This window comes from Triplophysa rosa, linkage group LG13, assembly GCF_024868665.1.
Source record: "Triplophysa rosa linkage group LG13, Trosa_1v2, whole genome shotgun sequence".
NCBI lineage: Eukaryota > Metazoa > Chordata > Actinopteri > Cypriniformes > Nemacheilidae > Triplophysa > Triplophysa rosa.
Window position 1 is genome coordinate 20,603,143 of NC_079902.1, and position 18,554 is coordinate 20,621,696.

The window sequence follows — 18,554 nt, forward strand, 5'->3', positions numbered from 1 at the left end:
ATTATTGGTGGTGGAGTGTATCCATGGGATACCATTCCTGTTTAAATGATGTAGATGAATTACACGCTGCTTTGCATGTCATGTTATAAGAAGGGAGTGGAAATACTGTAAGAGCGTAGTCATTGAAGACTAGATGAGATATGATCGTGAATAAACATCCGTATTAGAAAAAGATTTGAGGGTTGGGCTCAGTGAGGAGCTTGTACACTCTTACAAAGGTAGGAATGTGTTTTTGACAGCATTTTTCGGGAACACATCTTGCTTGGTTAAAATATTTGTCAAGAGTTCACCTTGCTTTACAAACCTGCTGCTTCCTCATGAAACTCGAGAAAAATAACGCTGTCCCCTTTTGTTTCACATGCATCTGTTTGCTTATGTAGAATGTCATTTCTATGAAAAACGCAACACTTCTCCATATAGAGAGGCACAGATGAGGTGTGATTGTATGTTGATGACTGTAAACATATGATTGATATGATAGCTTTTGTGAAATAAATACCAAGTTATTTGTAATCGGAGCTGTACAATGGTGAATTCACCCAATGTTTGAATACATGACGTATACTGATGACACGTAGCTCAAACATTGGTCATAAATGACTGGCTTTGAAAAAGATCAGTATTTGAAAAAGACTGAATGTTTAATCCTAAACAAACTATTCTGGAAATGTCATGTTCATCATCTGTATATGTGTAACACAAAAGATTTTGAGATGACTTTTTGTTTTTTATGTCCATACAATGGAAGACAAGGTGTTTGGTTACCAACATTCTTTAAAATATCTTCTTTTGTGTTATGCAAAGAAAGCCATAAAGGTTTGCAATGACATGAGTCGTTTGTGAGGTGAGTAAATGATTTTTATTTTTGGATGAACTCTCCCTTTAATACGATAAAACATGTATATGAGAAATGTTAATTCACTTAAAGGAATAATTCACTTTAAAATTACATTTTCATGATAATTCACTCACCCACACGTCTTACAAGCCGTCCGTGTCTTTATTTCTTCTGTCCAAAACAGATTGAGGCTTATGAGTAAAGCTTTCTAGGGTTCACCTCCTAGTACACTTGGAGCTGTTGGTTAAGGTCCAAATTTCAGTTTCATCGCAGCTTCAAAAGGCTCTACACGACTGTACAGATGATGAACATGACATTTCCAGAACTGAATTATGAAATTTTAATTTGAACGTTAACTATTCCTTTAAGTTTATGCAATCTGTAGACTGGTAGTGTGTCTAAAGTTACACCATAATTTATGACAGACAGATTCATAACATTAAGTAAAAAGTACTTATAGCCTGCATTTTGCATTATTTTTTCTTTTTAAGCAATAGTTTAAAATGTAAGAATCAAGTTCATGTCATATAATATACTCTAGCTGGCAATGTGTTAACATGATCTGCATTAATGCTGATGTAAACAGACCGTGAGCAAGAATTTCTTTTTCCTGTGACCTTGAATCCCTGTTGCAGGAAACACAGCTGTCATATATTAAAGGTGCGATGACGTGGTGTTGTTTATTGTTTTATACTGTTGTACGAGGTCTACTTATGACGTTCGCGTGGTTTTTACATTAAAAATCATCAAAATCAATAAGTAATAGGCTATTTTCTACCCGGGTTTTGAGGCCAGATCTGCAAATGCTCGGTTTGAATGGGCGTTCCGCAATGAAGGCTTGGAAGTAAACGCCCACTGCTATGATTGGATAGCAGTTTGCGTAGTAAACTTAATTGGAGCCTTCTGTGAATTTGGTTAGAGACGTAACGTTAGGTTACACATTAGCACGAGATTAGCATTATGTGTGATATATAAATTACTTCCCCACATCAGTATTTCATGTGACGCATTCGCACAGGATGATTTTACTCAAATTTACTGACTTATTTCCCGGATGTGATGCTTTGCGTATAGTTTGTATAGCCTATAGTTGTATTGTGTTTAATGATAAATGGCCGCTCATGAGAGTTTCCATGATAAATAAACAAACTTGAGACTCCCGGTAACTTGTGGATATCACCCAGCACCCGAAATAATACCAAAACACTTCAAAACAGCCTCCATTATTCGCAAACGGTGGATAAAACCTTGAAAAATGATATGAGCCCACCAAATCACAGAGATGCCGACAATTATTACAAATGACTAGAGGTCCCCAGGTAATGCTATCAGCAGTGTTGGGTGGAATTGGGTGTAATTAGTTACTGTAGTTTAATTTCCCCTTGAAAAAGTAAAGTAAGGGATTACTCTTATTTTTTCTGTAATTACAGTTACTTCTGATGTAATTAAACTAAATACTTTGTGTAATATACTGTATGTGTGTGCAATAGTGGAATTAACATCAAAATTCAAAGTCTAACTATAGAATCCACGCTTTAATGTAGAATTCTCACATTTGTAATATTTTGGTCAGTTAATAAGAGTACTTTATGTAGTTTATATGATTTATTTGAATGAATTAAATAAGCCGTTTCATGTCTATCCTTGAATCACTTAACTAATCAATGTTGATATAGGACATAGAAAGTAATTAGTAATAAGTAACTAAATACTTGTTGGAGAGAGTAATTTGTACTGTAATCTAATTACACTATTGAATATGTAATTAGTAACTAGTAACTAATTACTTTTTCAGAGTAACTTACCCAACACTGGCTATCAGTGCATATCAAGCGATCTCTAACAAAGCAATAGTGACAAATATGTTTTACTCACATAAGATTGCTGCGCCATTCCTATCGGATCCAATATTGACGGCACTGACAGCACTGCTTTTTAATTCGATCTGTGCCTTGAACAAACGCTCCATGTTTTCCCACGTAAGCTGGAACGTCTTTAAAAATAAACTTTAACCCCGCATTCCTAATATCGGAATCCGAAGGAAGGTTATGCAGCGACTGTGTTCTTCCATAACCATGGCACAATATTTAGCTATCTTTAACGACATGTTTGTTTATTGATTGCTGGCTCTATATGGTTCCGCGCCACTGGTTCTGTCATGCGCGAACCAGTGGGCGGGGCTATAGAAGTAGTGGTTGATATTTATCTTTTGGAGGTGGGGTTCAACCTATCAATGTCGTCATAGATATGGTGCATTCCAGAACCTGGCGTTCGCTGGGCCTGGTGTCAATAACAGATGCAATCTCCGTAACAAAGGCGTGTTCAGTTCTGACATGATGTTCGCGTGATTACGATTCCCTCTTATATAACAAAAGCTCACGTTAAAATTGTGATTTTAATTCACGGCACCTTTAAAATACAAAGGCCACTGAGACCCACATGTCCTCTATGAAATCTGTTCCAAAAAAACAGGTTTAACAAGGATGTTTGAGCCGTAGGAAAATCAGTCAGGTAATGTCAACATTGCTTTTCAAAAACTAAAAACACTTCAAGTGTTCAAGTGCAAATATTTTAACTGTACTTTAATGTAGTAAGTATAGTTTACTTGTAAGTATTTCCTACACATAACCTGACCCACTACACTGGCCTTCTTTTTAGTTTAATTTTAAGTATACTTTTAAGTGTAATAGTATTAAACTTGGAGTGCACAACTAGTGTACAATTTCGTTTTACTGAGGAATACATAAGAACAGGCTAAAATAATACTTATTCTTAAAAATAATTACTTTTATATTTATTTTAGTTTAAAGGGGTCATATGGCACGAATACGTGTTTTTCTGTGTCTTTGGAGTGTTATAAGTTGCCCATGCATGTATTAGACACGTAAAATTGCAAAAATGAATTTGTCGGAACAAAAGATGCATTCTATCTAAAAGTAAATGCTCACCCAGACCTGCCTGAAACGCCTCGTGTAACCACACCCCCACAAATCTACATCAGTTCGTGGTATGATATGACTAAGACCGCCCAAATGTATACGCAAGTAAGATGGGCGTACCTGTCAGTACAATTGCTTTGGGACCTGATGTTCCAAATATGGTAAGAGGCGTTCATTTCCGTCACACGTCATTTCTGTATATAAGATTTTTTCCAACTTCATAGGCACCTTTAACTACAGTACAAATAAAGCACTTAAAGTCACAGTGGATATAATAATATTGAGTCTTTAGGGTTAAAGGTTTTCTGAGCATTGTCGTATTCCTTCCATTAACCAATGAAATGTTGAAAAGAAGAAAACCCTTGTTTCTCTATAGAAATAGAAACCTATTTACATAAATAACTTGTAAATGGTTCTGTGGTGCAGTTTATTTTGAGGATAAACATTTGCATTAATGATCTTTCATGCATGTGATAGCCTCCTACCACGACCTTTTCAGCAGGGGTAAAAAAGAGTACTGGAAATTTGTACTTAAGTATAAGTACTGTTACATTGCTGAAATTGTACACAATTACAAGTAAAAGTACTGGTGTTAAAAAATTGAGTAAAAGTAAAAATTACTCTTCTCAAAAACTACTCTGAGTACTAGTTACTCGTTACTTTTTAGGTGGTGTTATTTAATGAATTAAGAATAATTATTAATAATCAAATTTGAAGATTTATATAGAAAATAGCTACTTTAACAAAACACATCTTTACCTTACTGATAAAGCATATAACATATAATGGATACAACTCAGACAAAAAAAACATTCAATGTGTTGTTCTGTCTGTCCGTCTGTCTGTCTATCATGAGCTCAGATTTCCAGTTAAAACCCTTTATGCACTTCCAACACTTCAATCATGTGTACTAGGCCCCACAATGCAGAAATTAATAAATAAGAGCCCCAAATACTGCATGCAAAAAATGCTAAACATTTGTAACCTATACTGCATTGGATTAGCATTAACAGTCATATCTGTAGAGGAGCTGGCTGATCAATTACTCAACCTCAAGCCATCCAAGATGTATGTGACATTATTTCTTAGATAGAACAATAAATATTTTTACCTGGAGTTGTGGTCCATGGTTTTTCATGGTTCATGTCTTTAAAAGTTCAAAATACAGATAGAGGCAACATAAAAGTAATTCCTGGAGTTTCTTTCGATGTATTAATGACGTCTTATTTAAGCGAATCGAACTGTGCAAGAAACTGAACGTTATTTACAACATTATAACTGGTAATGCACAGGGACGGTTGTAGGGGGGGCAGAGGAGGCCCCCTAAATCTGGAATCGTTTCTGGAATTTTTACCACAACCGAGCAATTTCTGGTGCAATGCACAGTTTGTCCTGCGAGTAACGATGCTTGTGTGCCAAAAGGAAGATTACGCAAGCAAGATGCAAACAATGTCGAGTCTGTGCGCCTTCAGCAAGATTACGTCTACATCATACAGGTAATGGAAATATTTTGTAAAAATATAACGAAAATGCATATCATTACACATCATATTAAAATACTGACCTATATTTTCCGGTGTTGCGCATGTTAAATCTACATATAAAGCAGTCGTGACTCGTGCCTATACAAAGAATCAGCTGCTGCCAGAGAATGTGTAACACACTAAAGAAATTTGATTTGTTAATGAAATGAGATCAAATGCAACTTACATTTATTGGGGTGAATGTTTGATAAAATGCACTTTTGCCTTATAATTAAAATAAATGGTCTGTCATTCCCAAGGAATTAGCAGAGCAGCAGAGGTGGACAGTAACGAAGTAAATTGACCTAAGTACTGTACACTTTTTGAGTATCTGTACTTTACTTGAGTATTATTTTTTCTGAGTACTTGTACTTTAACTTCACTACATTTGAAAGACAAATAACATACTTTTTACTCCACTACATTTATAAAAAGGTCCAAAAGTAGAAAATGGTTTCTATGCAGCGGGGTTTCCTGTGTGCGCAATTTATCTGGCTTGCGATCTGCCAGGACCTTTTACTGTTGCCAAGTATTTCAGTTTTTCTAAGCTCGCGGTTTTCCGGCAAGCTTTGAATGGCCATTTGGCAGATTTTTTTACGCAAATCTGGCAACTCTGGGATCTTCCCCGCTAAACTAATGTAAACGTAGGCGCTGCTACATTGTTGATAGCGCTCTAAAAAGGCAAATAGAACAATAAAAGACGAAAAAGGCACATGTTAAAGTGTGGTGTAATCATCTGTGGGTTACGATCAGTCAAAGATCGTTGAAACATTGTCATGAAAATGATCGGCATAACGGCTAAACGGTAAATAAGCATCGCATACACCTTGAGCTACACGTGCGTGTTAACTTCTGATCTGCTGCTATATCATTTAAAGCGATTTGGAAAATGAATGATGTTTTTACTGAAGTAACTATAGTTTAAGTATTCCTGTTGAAATAAAAACTATAGAACCCTGCCCAAAATACAACATAAAATGTAATGGATTTAATGGTTATAATGGGAATTGTACTATGGATACTTGTCTACTTGTACGTGATGGATTCTATTGGTGGGATGGTAAATCCTATTGGAATAAAACCCAAAACACACTACAAAGAGGAATTTAATTTAAAAATCTCATTCTAATTCAAAAATTCATTGTTTTTTTCAGCAGGGATGGTATTTGCAGTAAAACCACAGTATCCACAAATTTACCATTTTCTATATATAGGAACCATACTCCAATTAATAATCTTTAGTAAGACCACTGCAACTAAAAATACCATAGTCTCATTATACTAGCTATAGTTTATGTTTGTAGTTAAATTATGGTAATAAAAATGGTAATAAATCCAACAAAAACATGGGTTCTACACTTGACTATTTACAAGAACCTTACTATTTACTGGTAAATTGCTGCTAAAACTGGTAAAGGGAATATACAAAATAAAAGAACACTGCTCATAAATACATATAGGCCTAGGGGGCTAATGAGGATAATTAGGCTAAATGATCATACAGGATTATATCTAAACTAAACATACATGTGCTAAACATATAAAGCTCTTAAAGGAGTTGCTCACTGCAAAATTTGCCCCCATTGACTTTCCATAGTAGGAATAAAAATTACTATGGAAAGTCAATGGGGGCAAATTTTGAAGTGAACTACTCCTTTATACCACTGATACTGTGAGCTACTCTGTGTGTTCAGTAGGTTGCTTCAGGGGCATAAGGTATACGACAATAAAACAATGCACAACTGACAATGCACAAAAACATGAGTTTTTACATGAGTATTTAGTTAACATGGCATTCACATGAAAGTGTGCCAAAACCACATATATCACATGTGAAAATTTTGAAATTCATGTTTTTTTTCTTTGTGTAAAGGAAATACCTGATAATGTGACTCATGTTAAGAAGATGACTGCTTAAGTCGATTTTTGGATATCTTGTTGTGGGTAGTTTTTCATTTATGCATGTACATTTAAGATGCAGAAAAGTGCCTAAATATTATTATTGTTGTCATTGTTATTTTTACAATGTGTTGTGAAATAAATGACCATGGAACATTAATTTGAGCTGAACTTGTTTTATTAGCTTATTAGTTTACTTAGAGAAAACAGTAATACATGACAGTGAAAAATGACTGAAAATTAATCATGATGTGTTAGTGTGCCCCCTAAAAGCATAAGTGGCCCCTGCCTGGCTCCCCCAGTTACAGTAGTCTAGAACCGCCACTGGTAATGCAGTTTGCGAAACTGCTTTGCATGCGTTCCAATCGCATATGTTCCCTACTCACTTACAGGGCCGGCGCCAAGGGGAGGCACTCGCGGGCCATGACCCCCCCACCCCCCACGACACAGTTTTAAATTCATGTAATACATACTGAAAATAATTAATAAAAAGTTTTAACGTTTAAAGAACTTTAAACAAAGTGGAAATGAAAACGGTAGCCTAGCCTACGTGTTTACTTTGTAAAGATTAATCTAGTCTGGTTGTTGTGATGATGCGTCATTACGCAGCGTATTAATGTATGTACTGTATAGGTGTGGAGGGAAGCCGCTAGCAATTAGCAAAGTTACAGTCGCTCGATGCTTCACAAACGGAAGGCTCAGTTAGTTCAGCTTTGGAAAAGGAAAATTTACAACCGAATGGAAGGACACAGTTTTAAGGAGGTTTAATGTTCGCACTTGGCGCCTTCAGCTTTTTTAAAAGGTAACTTACGTGTTTCATTACTTTTAGCAAGCCTTGGTGCGAAGGAGCATTATATTACAGCATAGGTTAGATTTGTCAACCTGTTGTTTTTGCTGTGACTGTGTGTGCTAATATAGTTTAATTTGTGTTATTCTTGTTCACTTGTACGGAAAATAGCATCCTACCTACACGAGTTGCAAGTGTGCCCTTGCACAAATGTGGTAACTTAGTTTTTACTTTTTTGTATTAATGATGCTGATTGTGTGCCCTCCCACTGGCAGCCACTTGCCCCCCGTTAGTCGTGGTCTGGCGCCGATGTTCTGCCAATTTATGCTACCCATAAATTTGTGCTACCCTCGTGTTGTGATTGGGTTGGGGGAGGGGTTAGTCCTGTTTTGTATGGAGGTAGCAAAATTTGATAGGGTAGCATAAATTGGCAGAACACCGACTCTGCTCACTTGTAAGGGAGAGCACTTGATGTAGAGACTTTGGAGAGCGATGGACAATTTTACCTCATGATAAAGCCGTTTGGATTAAACTTGGCGAACGGAGTGATACAGGAACTCAATATTTCTCCATATGTCGGACGAGCCTTCGTATTGTGTCGCTTTCCCGCAGTGACTTTCAATTGCGCAAAACCGCCGTTTAATACGCGCCCTGCCTGCCGCACACGTTCGTCCTCTTCCATGATTAAACTAAATTGGCGGCAGATGTCTTGAAATCTGTGTGACGCAAGATTTCTATGCGCGATTTGAGTGGACGGGGTCACATGACGGGGCTGATTATTCTCCTTAGACAACACATGAAAATTAAACATAAAGTAGCGACGACAATGTGAGGAAAAATAGCGCAGTAAAAGTACCGATACAGCACTAAAAATGTACTCAAGTAAAAGTAAAAGTACACGGTTTTTAAACTACTTAAAAAAGTGCAATTCCTGAAAAAAACTAGTCAATTACAGTAATTTGAGTATTTGTAATTCGTTACTTTCCACCACTGCTTTTTAGATGTGGCTTTCACCTTTGGTTTTACTACCGAAGCCCTCTGATTGTTTACCCATCCTCTTAACCTGTCACAAATTGAGCCATTTCCATAATCCAAACAATGATGTACATTTTACATCACTTTATGTGCGAACACTTCTGTGTTCAGTTCACCTGAAAATGAGAAGTCATTTTATAACATAAAAATATAGCGTTAGTAAGTGAATGGTAACCACAGCCATTTTCAAGGCTCAAATTTCTTTGTTTTCATAATTTAGAGGCGACAAGAAAACCAAAGACTGATTTTGTGGATTATGTCAAGAAGAAAGACCAGGCCCGGATTAAGAACTCAGAGGCCCCTGGGCACAAGTGTGTTATGGACCCCCCCATACACGCACATGCGCACAATAAAGTTTTAAATTAGCCTAGGGTACTATGCGTATGAAACACCTCTATGTTTCAGGATTACAGGATTACATTGACAAGTTACAAACTATGATCACAACCTGAAGGACAATATCAACACCTGTACACATCCCCCATCATACAGGATTTACAACAAGATTGCAACAAGGCTTTCCTGGACCAGCAACAACAATATTAAGACCTTTCCCTGCATACTGTAACTCACTGGCATATTCAAGCACACACTACCACCTCAACCTTTTAATTCAGTTCTATCAGATTCTTCCATAATTCAACAGAAACATGCCAGATTCACAAAACTGTTCTTAAGAGAAAATATAAGAACTTTCTTCAGATAAATTACAGAAAGTTTTTAAAAATATTCTTAAATGCAATTCTAAAATATTTCCATCTTCATTTTTTCAAAGACTAAACGGGCAGGGCAGTCTTTGTCAATGATTATACTACAAGAGTAATTTGTCCATTTGTTAAACTTTATTTGTGTAACAAGCACCTCTCGACTCACGTTATGTAAGCGTGTAATGTGTTACAGTAAACGACATTAACAAGTATTATAAGTATTATTTAGCATATATATAATAAAAAATATTTTTTTAAAAAAAATTTTGCGATGTATGTAAAAGCACTGTGGATTACCAATATTTAGCCTTCATTATTAGATAAAGGCAGTTACTGATCAACATTATATCAATATAAAATAATTCACAATTGGCAAGGAAACACCACCAAATGTAAAAAAACCTCTAATCTTTTAAGATTTAAGACAGCCACGAGGGTATATCAACTCATTATATTTACAACAATAAAATCATTCTCATTGACATATTTTCAGTTTCTGTTGTCAGTTCATGACGCGACATCATCTAACAACTTAGAATAAAAAGCGGTGATTTCGACTATTTGTTCTTTCACACAGCCTCATAGTAACCATGTGCATATTTACCGACGAACTTTGTTCATATTTATATATCCAAACAGTCGATAACAGTAAGCGGGTTTCCATCACTCTGGTTTTATTCGTATTTTGAAGTTTCGCATCAGACACGAGTGATGGAAACGCCAAATTTCGAATTAAAAACCCTTAATTCGCAAAAAAGTTTTTAAGATCGCTTGAGGTGGTTTTTCATTTTTGCGAAAAATTGTTAATGCGAATAATAGGAGATGGAAACGCATTTGCCGAATAAATTCCTCCAAAAAGTCACGTAACTGCACTATGAGACGGCCGGTGTAACCTGACTAACCAGAGTACTGATCTTGTTACACAGCATCAGAAATGTTGTGATGGTCATTCTTAAACGCCTGAGCAAAGTCGTCAAAGTATTCTGTAATTGCCTCTTAGAACTGTCACGACTGTGTTTCCCGAACAGCAGACATCCACAAAAGCACCGCATTTATTGTGTTTTCTAATCGTCTGTTTGCGCAAGTATTATTATATATGAAAACTATTATATTCAGTGGCTTCTCTTACTTTTCTTACTGATATTTAGTGCCAGTTTATTAGGAAGTGACTAGTTGGATGGAAACGGTGCTTATTCGCAAATGTTTTATGCGATATTCCAATTTTGCGCATAAGCTAAATTGGCAACTTTGGATGGAAACCCGGCTAGTGACAGGTTGTTGGAAATGCTGTTTTGTACTCATTTTATTGACGAGTTACCTGTCGTATGGTGCTGCTTCTTCCTGCCGGGAAAGGGAGACCTTGCGCTCGCGGGGCAGCACTGGCGATATTTTCCCACTGAATGAAAGCTAAGGTTTATCCAAGAAGTCGCTAGATTTGTCGCTATGCGCTTCTTCTAAACAAAATCCGATTAAATCAAAAGACAGACTTCCTAATTTAGAAACACTGTTTTGTGTGTGCACCTCCGTGTGCGCGGGAGAGAGAAGCGCACGGCAGAATGAATATGGCGTAAACGCTGTTATGTGAAAATGTTTTCTCTTGCCTGGGCCCCAAGCGCGCATGGGCCCCTGGGCGTGTGCCCATAATGCCCATTGGATAATCCGGCCCTGAGAAGACGGGTTTGGTTTCTAACCCACAATCTCTGGCTAATGAGTTTAGAAACTTTCCTGGCGGCTGTGATTTTAGCTCTCCGTTTTGTTTTACAGGTAGAAGCAGAAAAGAGAGCTGTCTTTCCGTTGGAGGGTCGTAGTATCCTCACTGCACGAATCAAAGCTCTGGAGCGGGAAGACTGCAGCTGCTGACACAGGAAGTCTATATACCACCTACTAAGAGAACAGGAAGGATAAAACCCAAACCAATACCGCAATCTCGTCGATAAACTCGGTATAAGTGCATTTATTTTTACTATATATTGTATTGATCAGGAAAAGATGTAGTGCTTGATCTTAAGGACTGGTTCAGTATGGCTCAGTTTAGAGTGCATTGATGGATCATTCACAAAGTCTTAGGTCAGATGTACCTTAAGAAGAAAGAAAAAAAAATATTTTTAAATATATATATTTATAGCCTCTTCAAATTATATTTTTATCCTTTTTAAACCCTGATGAAAATAAAACTGGTTTGGACCAGTGCACAATACAGACCTTTGAGGAAGTGGCATAAAAATAGAATTTCTAAGAAATTAATGAAACTGGTTTAGTTCCTAGGTCTACATTTCATTTTTTAGAACTACCTAAAAACATCATCATACACTCAACATACTGTAGGAAATGTAAAAAAAATATTCAAAATAATGAAAAAAATATGACTTTGTATCTATTAATTTTCATTGTATGTTCATAAATGTACTTTCATCTTATGGAACATAGTGAAAGGAGACCCGAATATTTTATCCCAAAATTCAGTAAATTTAGTTGTCAGTTACTGGCAAATGCTCGGTAAGCTGGTAAAGTTTCCTGGCAGACCAACCAAAGCTGCTTAGCTCAGACGGTGTTTTTTCCAGAATGGGAAAACAAACCAGAACTTCTGGTCTGTTGTAAGATAAGTCAGTTTCTCCTTCGTCATTTAAGGACATAACCACAGGCTCCAGGTAATAATATGCCACCGTACTGAAATAAGAACTCTAGGGGTTGTGATTACTGTTATCAAGCAAACACTCCACATCAGCCTGTGTTTCCCATGGACACGTTTCCATCTCCAGTGTTTGGCAAAGCTGTAAAATTAGAGGCCAAACACACGGTGATCCAGCCAAGCTTATAAGACTAATGAGAAGCAGAGATGCATCCAGCTTGTTGAGAAACATCTGCTTGTGTTTTAGGGGAGCTTTACAGATGAACGTGGAAGACTCTGGCAAGCGGGGAGGCGAGGAGGACGAGAAGAAGAAAGATCTGTGTGTAGAAGTATTGGGTATAGAACAGAGGCCGGACAGCTGCAGGTCTGTGCAGGCAAACGTCCAGGACTAGTACAGAACATGACATCAGCTCAGGAGAGCAGAGAGAGGATGTTGAGACAGTGACAACAGTCTTCTGGCTTTAATAGACCGTATTGAGAAACACACACGCTGTGATGAATTCCCAACGGCAGTTTTGCACCCTTGGAGGAATTGGAGGCTACTTGAAGGGTTGTAAGCAACTTAATCATTTCATATTGGACCCTTCCATTACTATACATGCAATAATCATTCTGATGCATTCAAGGAGTCCAATTTTTACTTTAAGAAGTCAGATCGCATGCAATTTTAAAACCATTGGTTGGCCTTAATGGTTTTCATGTGGCAATATTTGAGGTTTCAATATTGCCACAGTAATCTCAAAGGGATAGTTCACTCCAAAAAATCTGACATCATTTTCCCCCTCATGTCGTTAAAAACCTGTAGATGAAACACAAAAGAAGATATTTTGAGAAATGTTTCAGTGGTTTTGTGCCCATATGGAAGTCAGTGGGTGCTAATGTTGTTCGGTTACCAACATCTTTGAAAATATCTTCCTATCTGTTTTACAAAAGAAAGAAAGTCATAGGTTTGAAATGACATGAGGATGAATAAATGATAGAAGAATTTTTATTTTTGGGTGAATTATCCCTTTAACCGTATGACATTTGCTGCTGTTATCAGGGAAACATTTCAATAGAAAATAAAGTTGTGCCACCAGCTTCAAGGACATGGGTTTGATTCTCGGTGAACACAAAAACTGATAACCTTGAATGCAATGTAAGTCACTTTTAACAGATAAAGTTGCCTAAAATGAACGAATGCATATGAATGTTTTCATACGGTGGTTTCATAAAGAAGATAAAGACGAAGTGGGCAAATATTCAGAACACGACAGTGCATCTAATTTATATGTTATGGACAGGAATGAAGCCGTTGTATCCACTAAAACAACAGAGTCATCGGTGTCAAGCCTGTGTTTGTTATCAAAGCTTTAGCAGAGTTTTCTCAGCTTGTGCGACAGCGGTCCACTAAGACTCTCTTCTCGGCAGGGATTATTTTTTCTGGCACTGGACGCACAGTCAGTGATTCATTGCCGCTCATGGACTCAAGACCCTGGAGAAACATTAAATGCACATTCATAGAATATGCAGACGCAGGAGACGGTGGCAGGCAGCTGGAGGAGATGTGAAAATGTTTGCAGTCTTTCACGTAACTTTTCCCCTAGAATATTATATGTGCCATTTACTATTCAATGTGCCAGAATGGGAGCAGATTTTGAATAGGGTAAAATAAGAATTATGTCATCGCTTAATATTGTGCAATTCAAAACCATGATGTTTCTTTTCCGTGGAGCATTAAAATGATTAGCCAAGCTGCTACTTTACATACAATGAACGTGAAGAGTATTCCATATGTATTGTGTTATATACCAGTGAGGGCTGAGCAACTTCTTAAAAGATGTTGATATATCTAAAAGTTTTTTTATTTATGTTAATCATTTTAAGTTGTGATTCAATGCATTGACTCAACTGTCTCATTTTACTAACAGAAGTCTCATGTGGCACTTATTATTAAAATGTTATGTTGATGCAAATAAACGAAAGTTTACCTTCAAACTAAAAATTCTGTCATCATTTACTCACCATGTTGTCAATTTAAACTTGCGTGATTTTCTTTCTTCTGCAAAACACAAAAGATGATATTTTGAACAATGTTAGTAACCAAAAAACGTTGGTCCCCATTGACTTCTATTGTATGGACACAAAACCATACCCCCAAGTCAATTGGGACCAATGGTTTTCTGTTACCAAGATTTTTCTAAATATCTTCTTTTGTGTTCTGCAGAAGAAAGTAAAATATAAAGGTTTGAAATGACAAGAGGGCATGTAAATAATGACAGAATTTTCCACTTGAAGGTGGAAGTGAATGTCAGTGTTGAAATCATGCAATGACTGACAGAATAAACTAAACTACAATTTAGTTCTTTATTTAAATGTTTGTCTCTGGGTTTCATTGACACAAATTTTATTTCACCTGTCGCAATAATAAATGAATTACAGCGAAAACCACACACCAAGCGTTTCGAAAGGTTTTACTTTCACCCAAGGCGAAGCAGAAGGTACTATTTAACTTTCTTGTTTGGCATGTTTCCTTTCATTGTACTTTCTGCCCATCAGCCTACAGCCACACGTGTAGCAGCATGGAAGGTATGTGTTTCTCAGTGGAGATGTGAGAACATGCTCGTTTATTCTTTGAAAAGAACGCTTGTCCAAACAGGTTGGAGATCATCCATCTTGGACCCACTTTTAAAATCAAGGTTTAGCTGCTGGCCTGCACAGCCTCGCAAGGAAGCTGTTAAACTTGTTCTGCTTTCAAGGTGCTTGTGGCATAGGATATCTAAACTAATTGCTGTAACCGGCTAATTATACTAATACAAGATCTTCAGGCTGTTTGCTTTTATATTAGTGCTGGCTTCGTAGTTTCACGTAAGGCAGATTTTATTAGATCTCAAACACACTTTTTTGATTAGCTCATGTCTCCCATGCCTCTAGTATTGCTTTGCTAGCTTGTTTGCATACCAATCAGTGATTTCATTTTTTTTTCAGTATAACAAACTGCTCACTTGGACAGAGAATCACTGCATATGGCAATGTATACTAAGGGTTTGCATTCGGTCCAGTAAATCAAAATGTAAATGCAAACTCATCAAAATTTATAAGTGGCATTCTGAAATCCTTGATTCTGCCACTTGTATGACAATGCAGATGTTTAATCTCACAAAATAAATCTAGACAAGGTGATAAGGACCCCAATAAGGATTTTTCTCCTTCGAAGTGGTATGGACTGTTTCAGCAGCAACAACATAAACAAACATTATGTGGCCCAAACTTAATTTACGGTATAACTCTGCAAAGGATAAATAACTGTTAAGTAGTTCTAATTTAATTTGATTATATATAATTAAATCATAATAATACACTTAAATAATTTCAACTGTGTCTAACAGCTCCCGAAAGCCAGCAAGGAAACCAAGTCATTTGATCCAGTGAGGAAAGCCTGTAAATTACTGGATAAGCAGTGACAGAGGTGGGATATTTCTTTAGCTCTGGCTACCCGTGTACCAAAGACCTTTGTTATAACATGACAGGGCAAAGATGAATACTCCCCCTCCTCATTCTGGTGGAGTCAGCGTATCTATAGAAAACTCCCTGACTGCTCTCCAAACATGCCAATACTGGTGCTCCTAATCTAACCATCTGAAAAAACAACAGACTGGGAATCCGGCAAACAGAATAGCCTCACCAGGTTGCTAATCCTAAATAATCCCAGCAAAACCAGTTTAGGATAGTTTATTTATTAGATATTATTTATTAGAATGATCTTGCTTGGTCTATAAACACCATGCACTGTGCTGTGTTTGACCTTTCTGTGTTTTTCTTATTTGCTCCTGTAAAGCTGCTTTGGAACAATGCACATTGTGAAAAGCGCTATATAAATAAAATTGAATTGAGTTTTACCAGTTTGACCTTTTCACAATTTATGACTGAATTGACACGGTTGTCTTGCTAAAGAACAATGTTCATCACGTGAGAATTAAGTATTTCCCAGAAAGAGGATATAAAATGTGCTGATTTAAATCACGGCATTCCCTTATCCAAATATCATACGTCATTTCCTGCAACTAACAGTAATAGAACGACGTCTACAAAACAGCAAGAACGCTGAAACAATTAGGGAAAAGACGCCCCCTTTTGGATACAGAATATAAAACCACTTCAAATCTGTCTAATGTTTAGCAAACATTTACATTTTATCCACATTTAGTGCATTATATGGATGATGTTTAAGTAAACAGTGAAGTGTCAGAACAGATTTATATAACAAACAAATTCAGAGGAACTGAATTTACTTTTCAGGAATACAAAACATGTGCTGTTAAAAACAAAGGCAACATATTCCATGTACAATTTTTTAGTACAAGACCAAGGGGCCACTTCAATGGTGCATCAGCCCAAACAAACAATTCCAAGTTTCTTGCTCAGACTCCAAAGAAAAAAAAATGTACATGCACATTTGATGATGTCCTTTTTATCAGGTCTGGTTGCACTGGTTGGTATTTGATGTGTCCACTAGAAGGAGCCTTCTGCCACTTTCTTGAATAGTGTCTGTCTCTGTTGGGAGGTCATGTTCTCACAGGTCTCCAGAAGATTGGCCACTATCAGCGTTTGCTGAACAGTCTTTGCTTTCACCCACACTCTTCCATTCAGCCCAACAACCGTCTCAAGGGGGAAAATCTTTTCCAGATCCTTCACGATTTCACTCTGAGGAGCCAGAAGTCTGAGGAATAAGAGAACGTGTGCATTTTAGCTGTGAAGCTATTTTAAAAGCTAGAGAAAGTATAGATGTTTAAATATGCTTGCAAATGTTAAACTCTGTATTACATGATTCTATGATATGTTGGGCTGTGGACACAAACCTGCGCACTAAACCCAATGAGACTTTAAAAAGCAGCCCATCAGCTCCAAACACCCCCATCCCATTGGCTCTGCCACAGCTGTCTATACACACCAACTCAGGCTCCATATCTTTGTTTGCAATTGTGAACTGGCCATACACCAAATCCCCCACCTAAATTCAAATATACAGTTTAATTATTTTTTGTTTTGTAAACACAAAATAGCACAAATAGAATGTGGGAAAACATTGAAGAAGAAGGAATAAACGAGATACAGAGACACAAACAGAATGGTTTGGGTAAATGTAACAACTTTGAAAGTATCTATAAAATACATTTAAGCTATGGGGCTTGATAAAGCTGTCGAAAGTACCTGCACATTAGGTCTGTTTCTCTTTGTAGCTCCCTCAAATGCCAAATACGAAAGGGATGCCTGCTCACTTCCTCCAACATCCACTTTGTAGATATCTCCAGACTTTGCCGTCACAATACCAATGACACTTTCACCCTTTGTTGGAATGTACTGTGCGAAGAATTGTATTGGAAATAACAGAATAAGCTTCATTACTTACATGTTAAAATCGACATTTATAGATGCCATGTATGTATTTATAGATGCTAGGGGGTGACACACAAAATGTTTTGAAAAGTTGACAATAAATAGAGGCAGCGCAATGTGAATAAATAATTAACTGACATATTACATAGTTTGTATACACAAAGTTGTACTGAAGTTCTCTGGTAATTCCAGATAAACCATGAACATGTCTGAAACATTAACTGTGCAAGAGCGGATGAAGAGGGAGATTTGCTGTAGTCTCTCACCCGTCTCTGTTGAGAGTCTATCCAGTACAGGTTTGCTTGTTTATGGCGAAGAATTCCACTTTTACACACTTGAACTTCCTCGCCATTTCTCCGAAGCCCCGGACCGCATATTATTTTTTCACGTTTGATAATACAGTCTCCACCTTCTGGAACACTTAATGAGAACACATCGCCAGGTAAAAGCACCTCGCCGATTTTATCTTTGAAACGAGCATGTACGGTGTCCATGACAAAATCCAACGTGAGCGCCTTGCGTGTTTGTGTACTTCCGGTATCAAAAAAAGGAAGTTATTTTATCCAAAATAGAGGCTAAACATAAACAATGAAATATCTTTTAAAAAAAGATGCGAATAAAGTCAAGTGTAATACTAAATATACATTTATATTCTATATAAAATATATTATATTTTACATACACATTACCTAATATTTTATTGCATTTTTACGTTAAAAGAACAAAACAGTATTCATAATATTTTTAATGTTAAATATTGGGGAATATAAGCTTATTTTAAGCAGAATTCCTGGTAGAAGGAGAAATTTGAACATCCCTAG

At 36.9% G+C, this 18,554-nt stretch overlaps 1 protein-coding gene across 1 annotated transcript; it reads right to left on the reverse strand.

Annotated features, from left to right (window-relative positions):
• Positions 1–16,049: 16,049 nt before the first annotated feature.
• On the reverse strand, positions 16,050–18,256 carry exosc3 (exosome component 3). Its single transcript, XM_057349322.1, has 4 exons — positions 18,000–18,256; positions 17,548–17,697; positions 17,196–17,347; positions 16,050–17,056 (listed from the first exon to the last, which is right to left on the reverse strand). The coding sequence occupies exons 1-4, from the start codon at positions 18,225–18,227 to the stop codon at positions 16,849–16,851; spliced, it is 738 nt and encodes a 245-aa protein (XP_057205305.1). The 5' UTR covers positions 18,228–18,256; the 3' UTR covers positions 16,050–16,848.
• Positions 18,257–18,554: the final 298 nt, after the last annotated feature.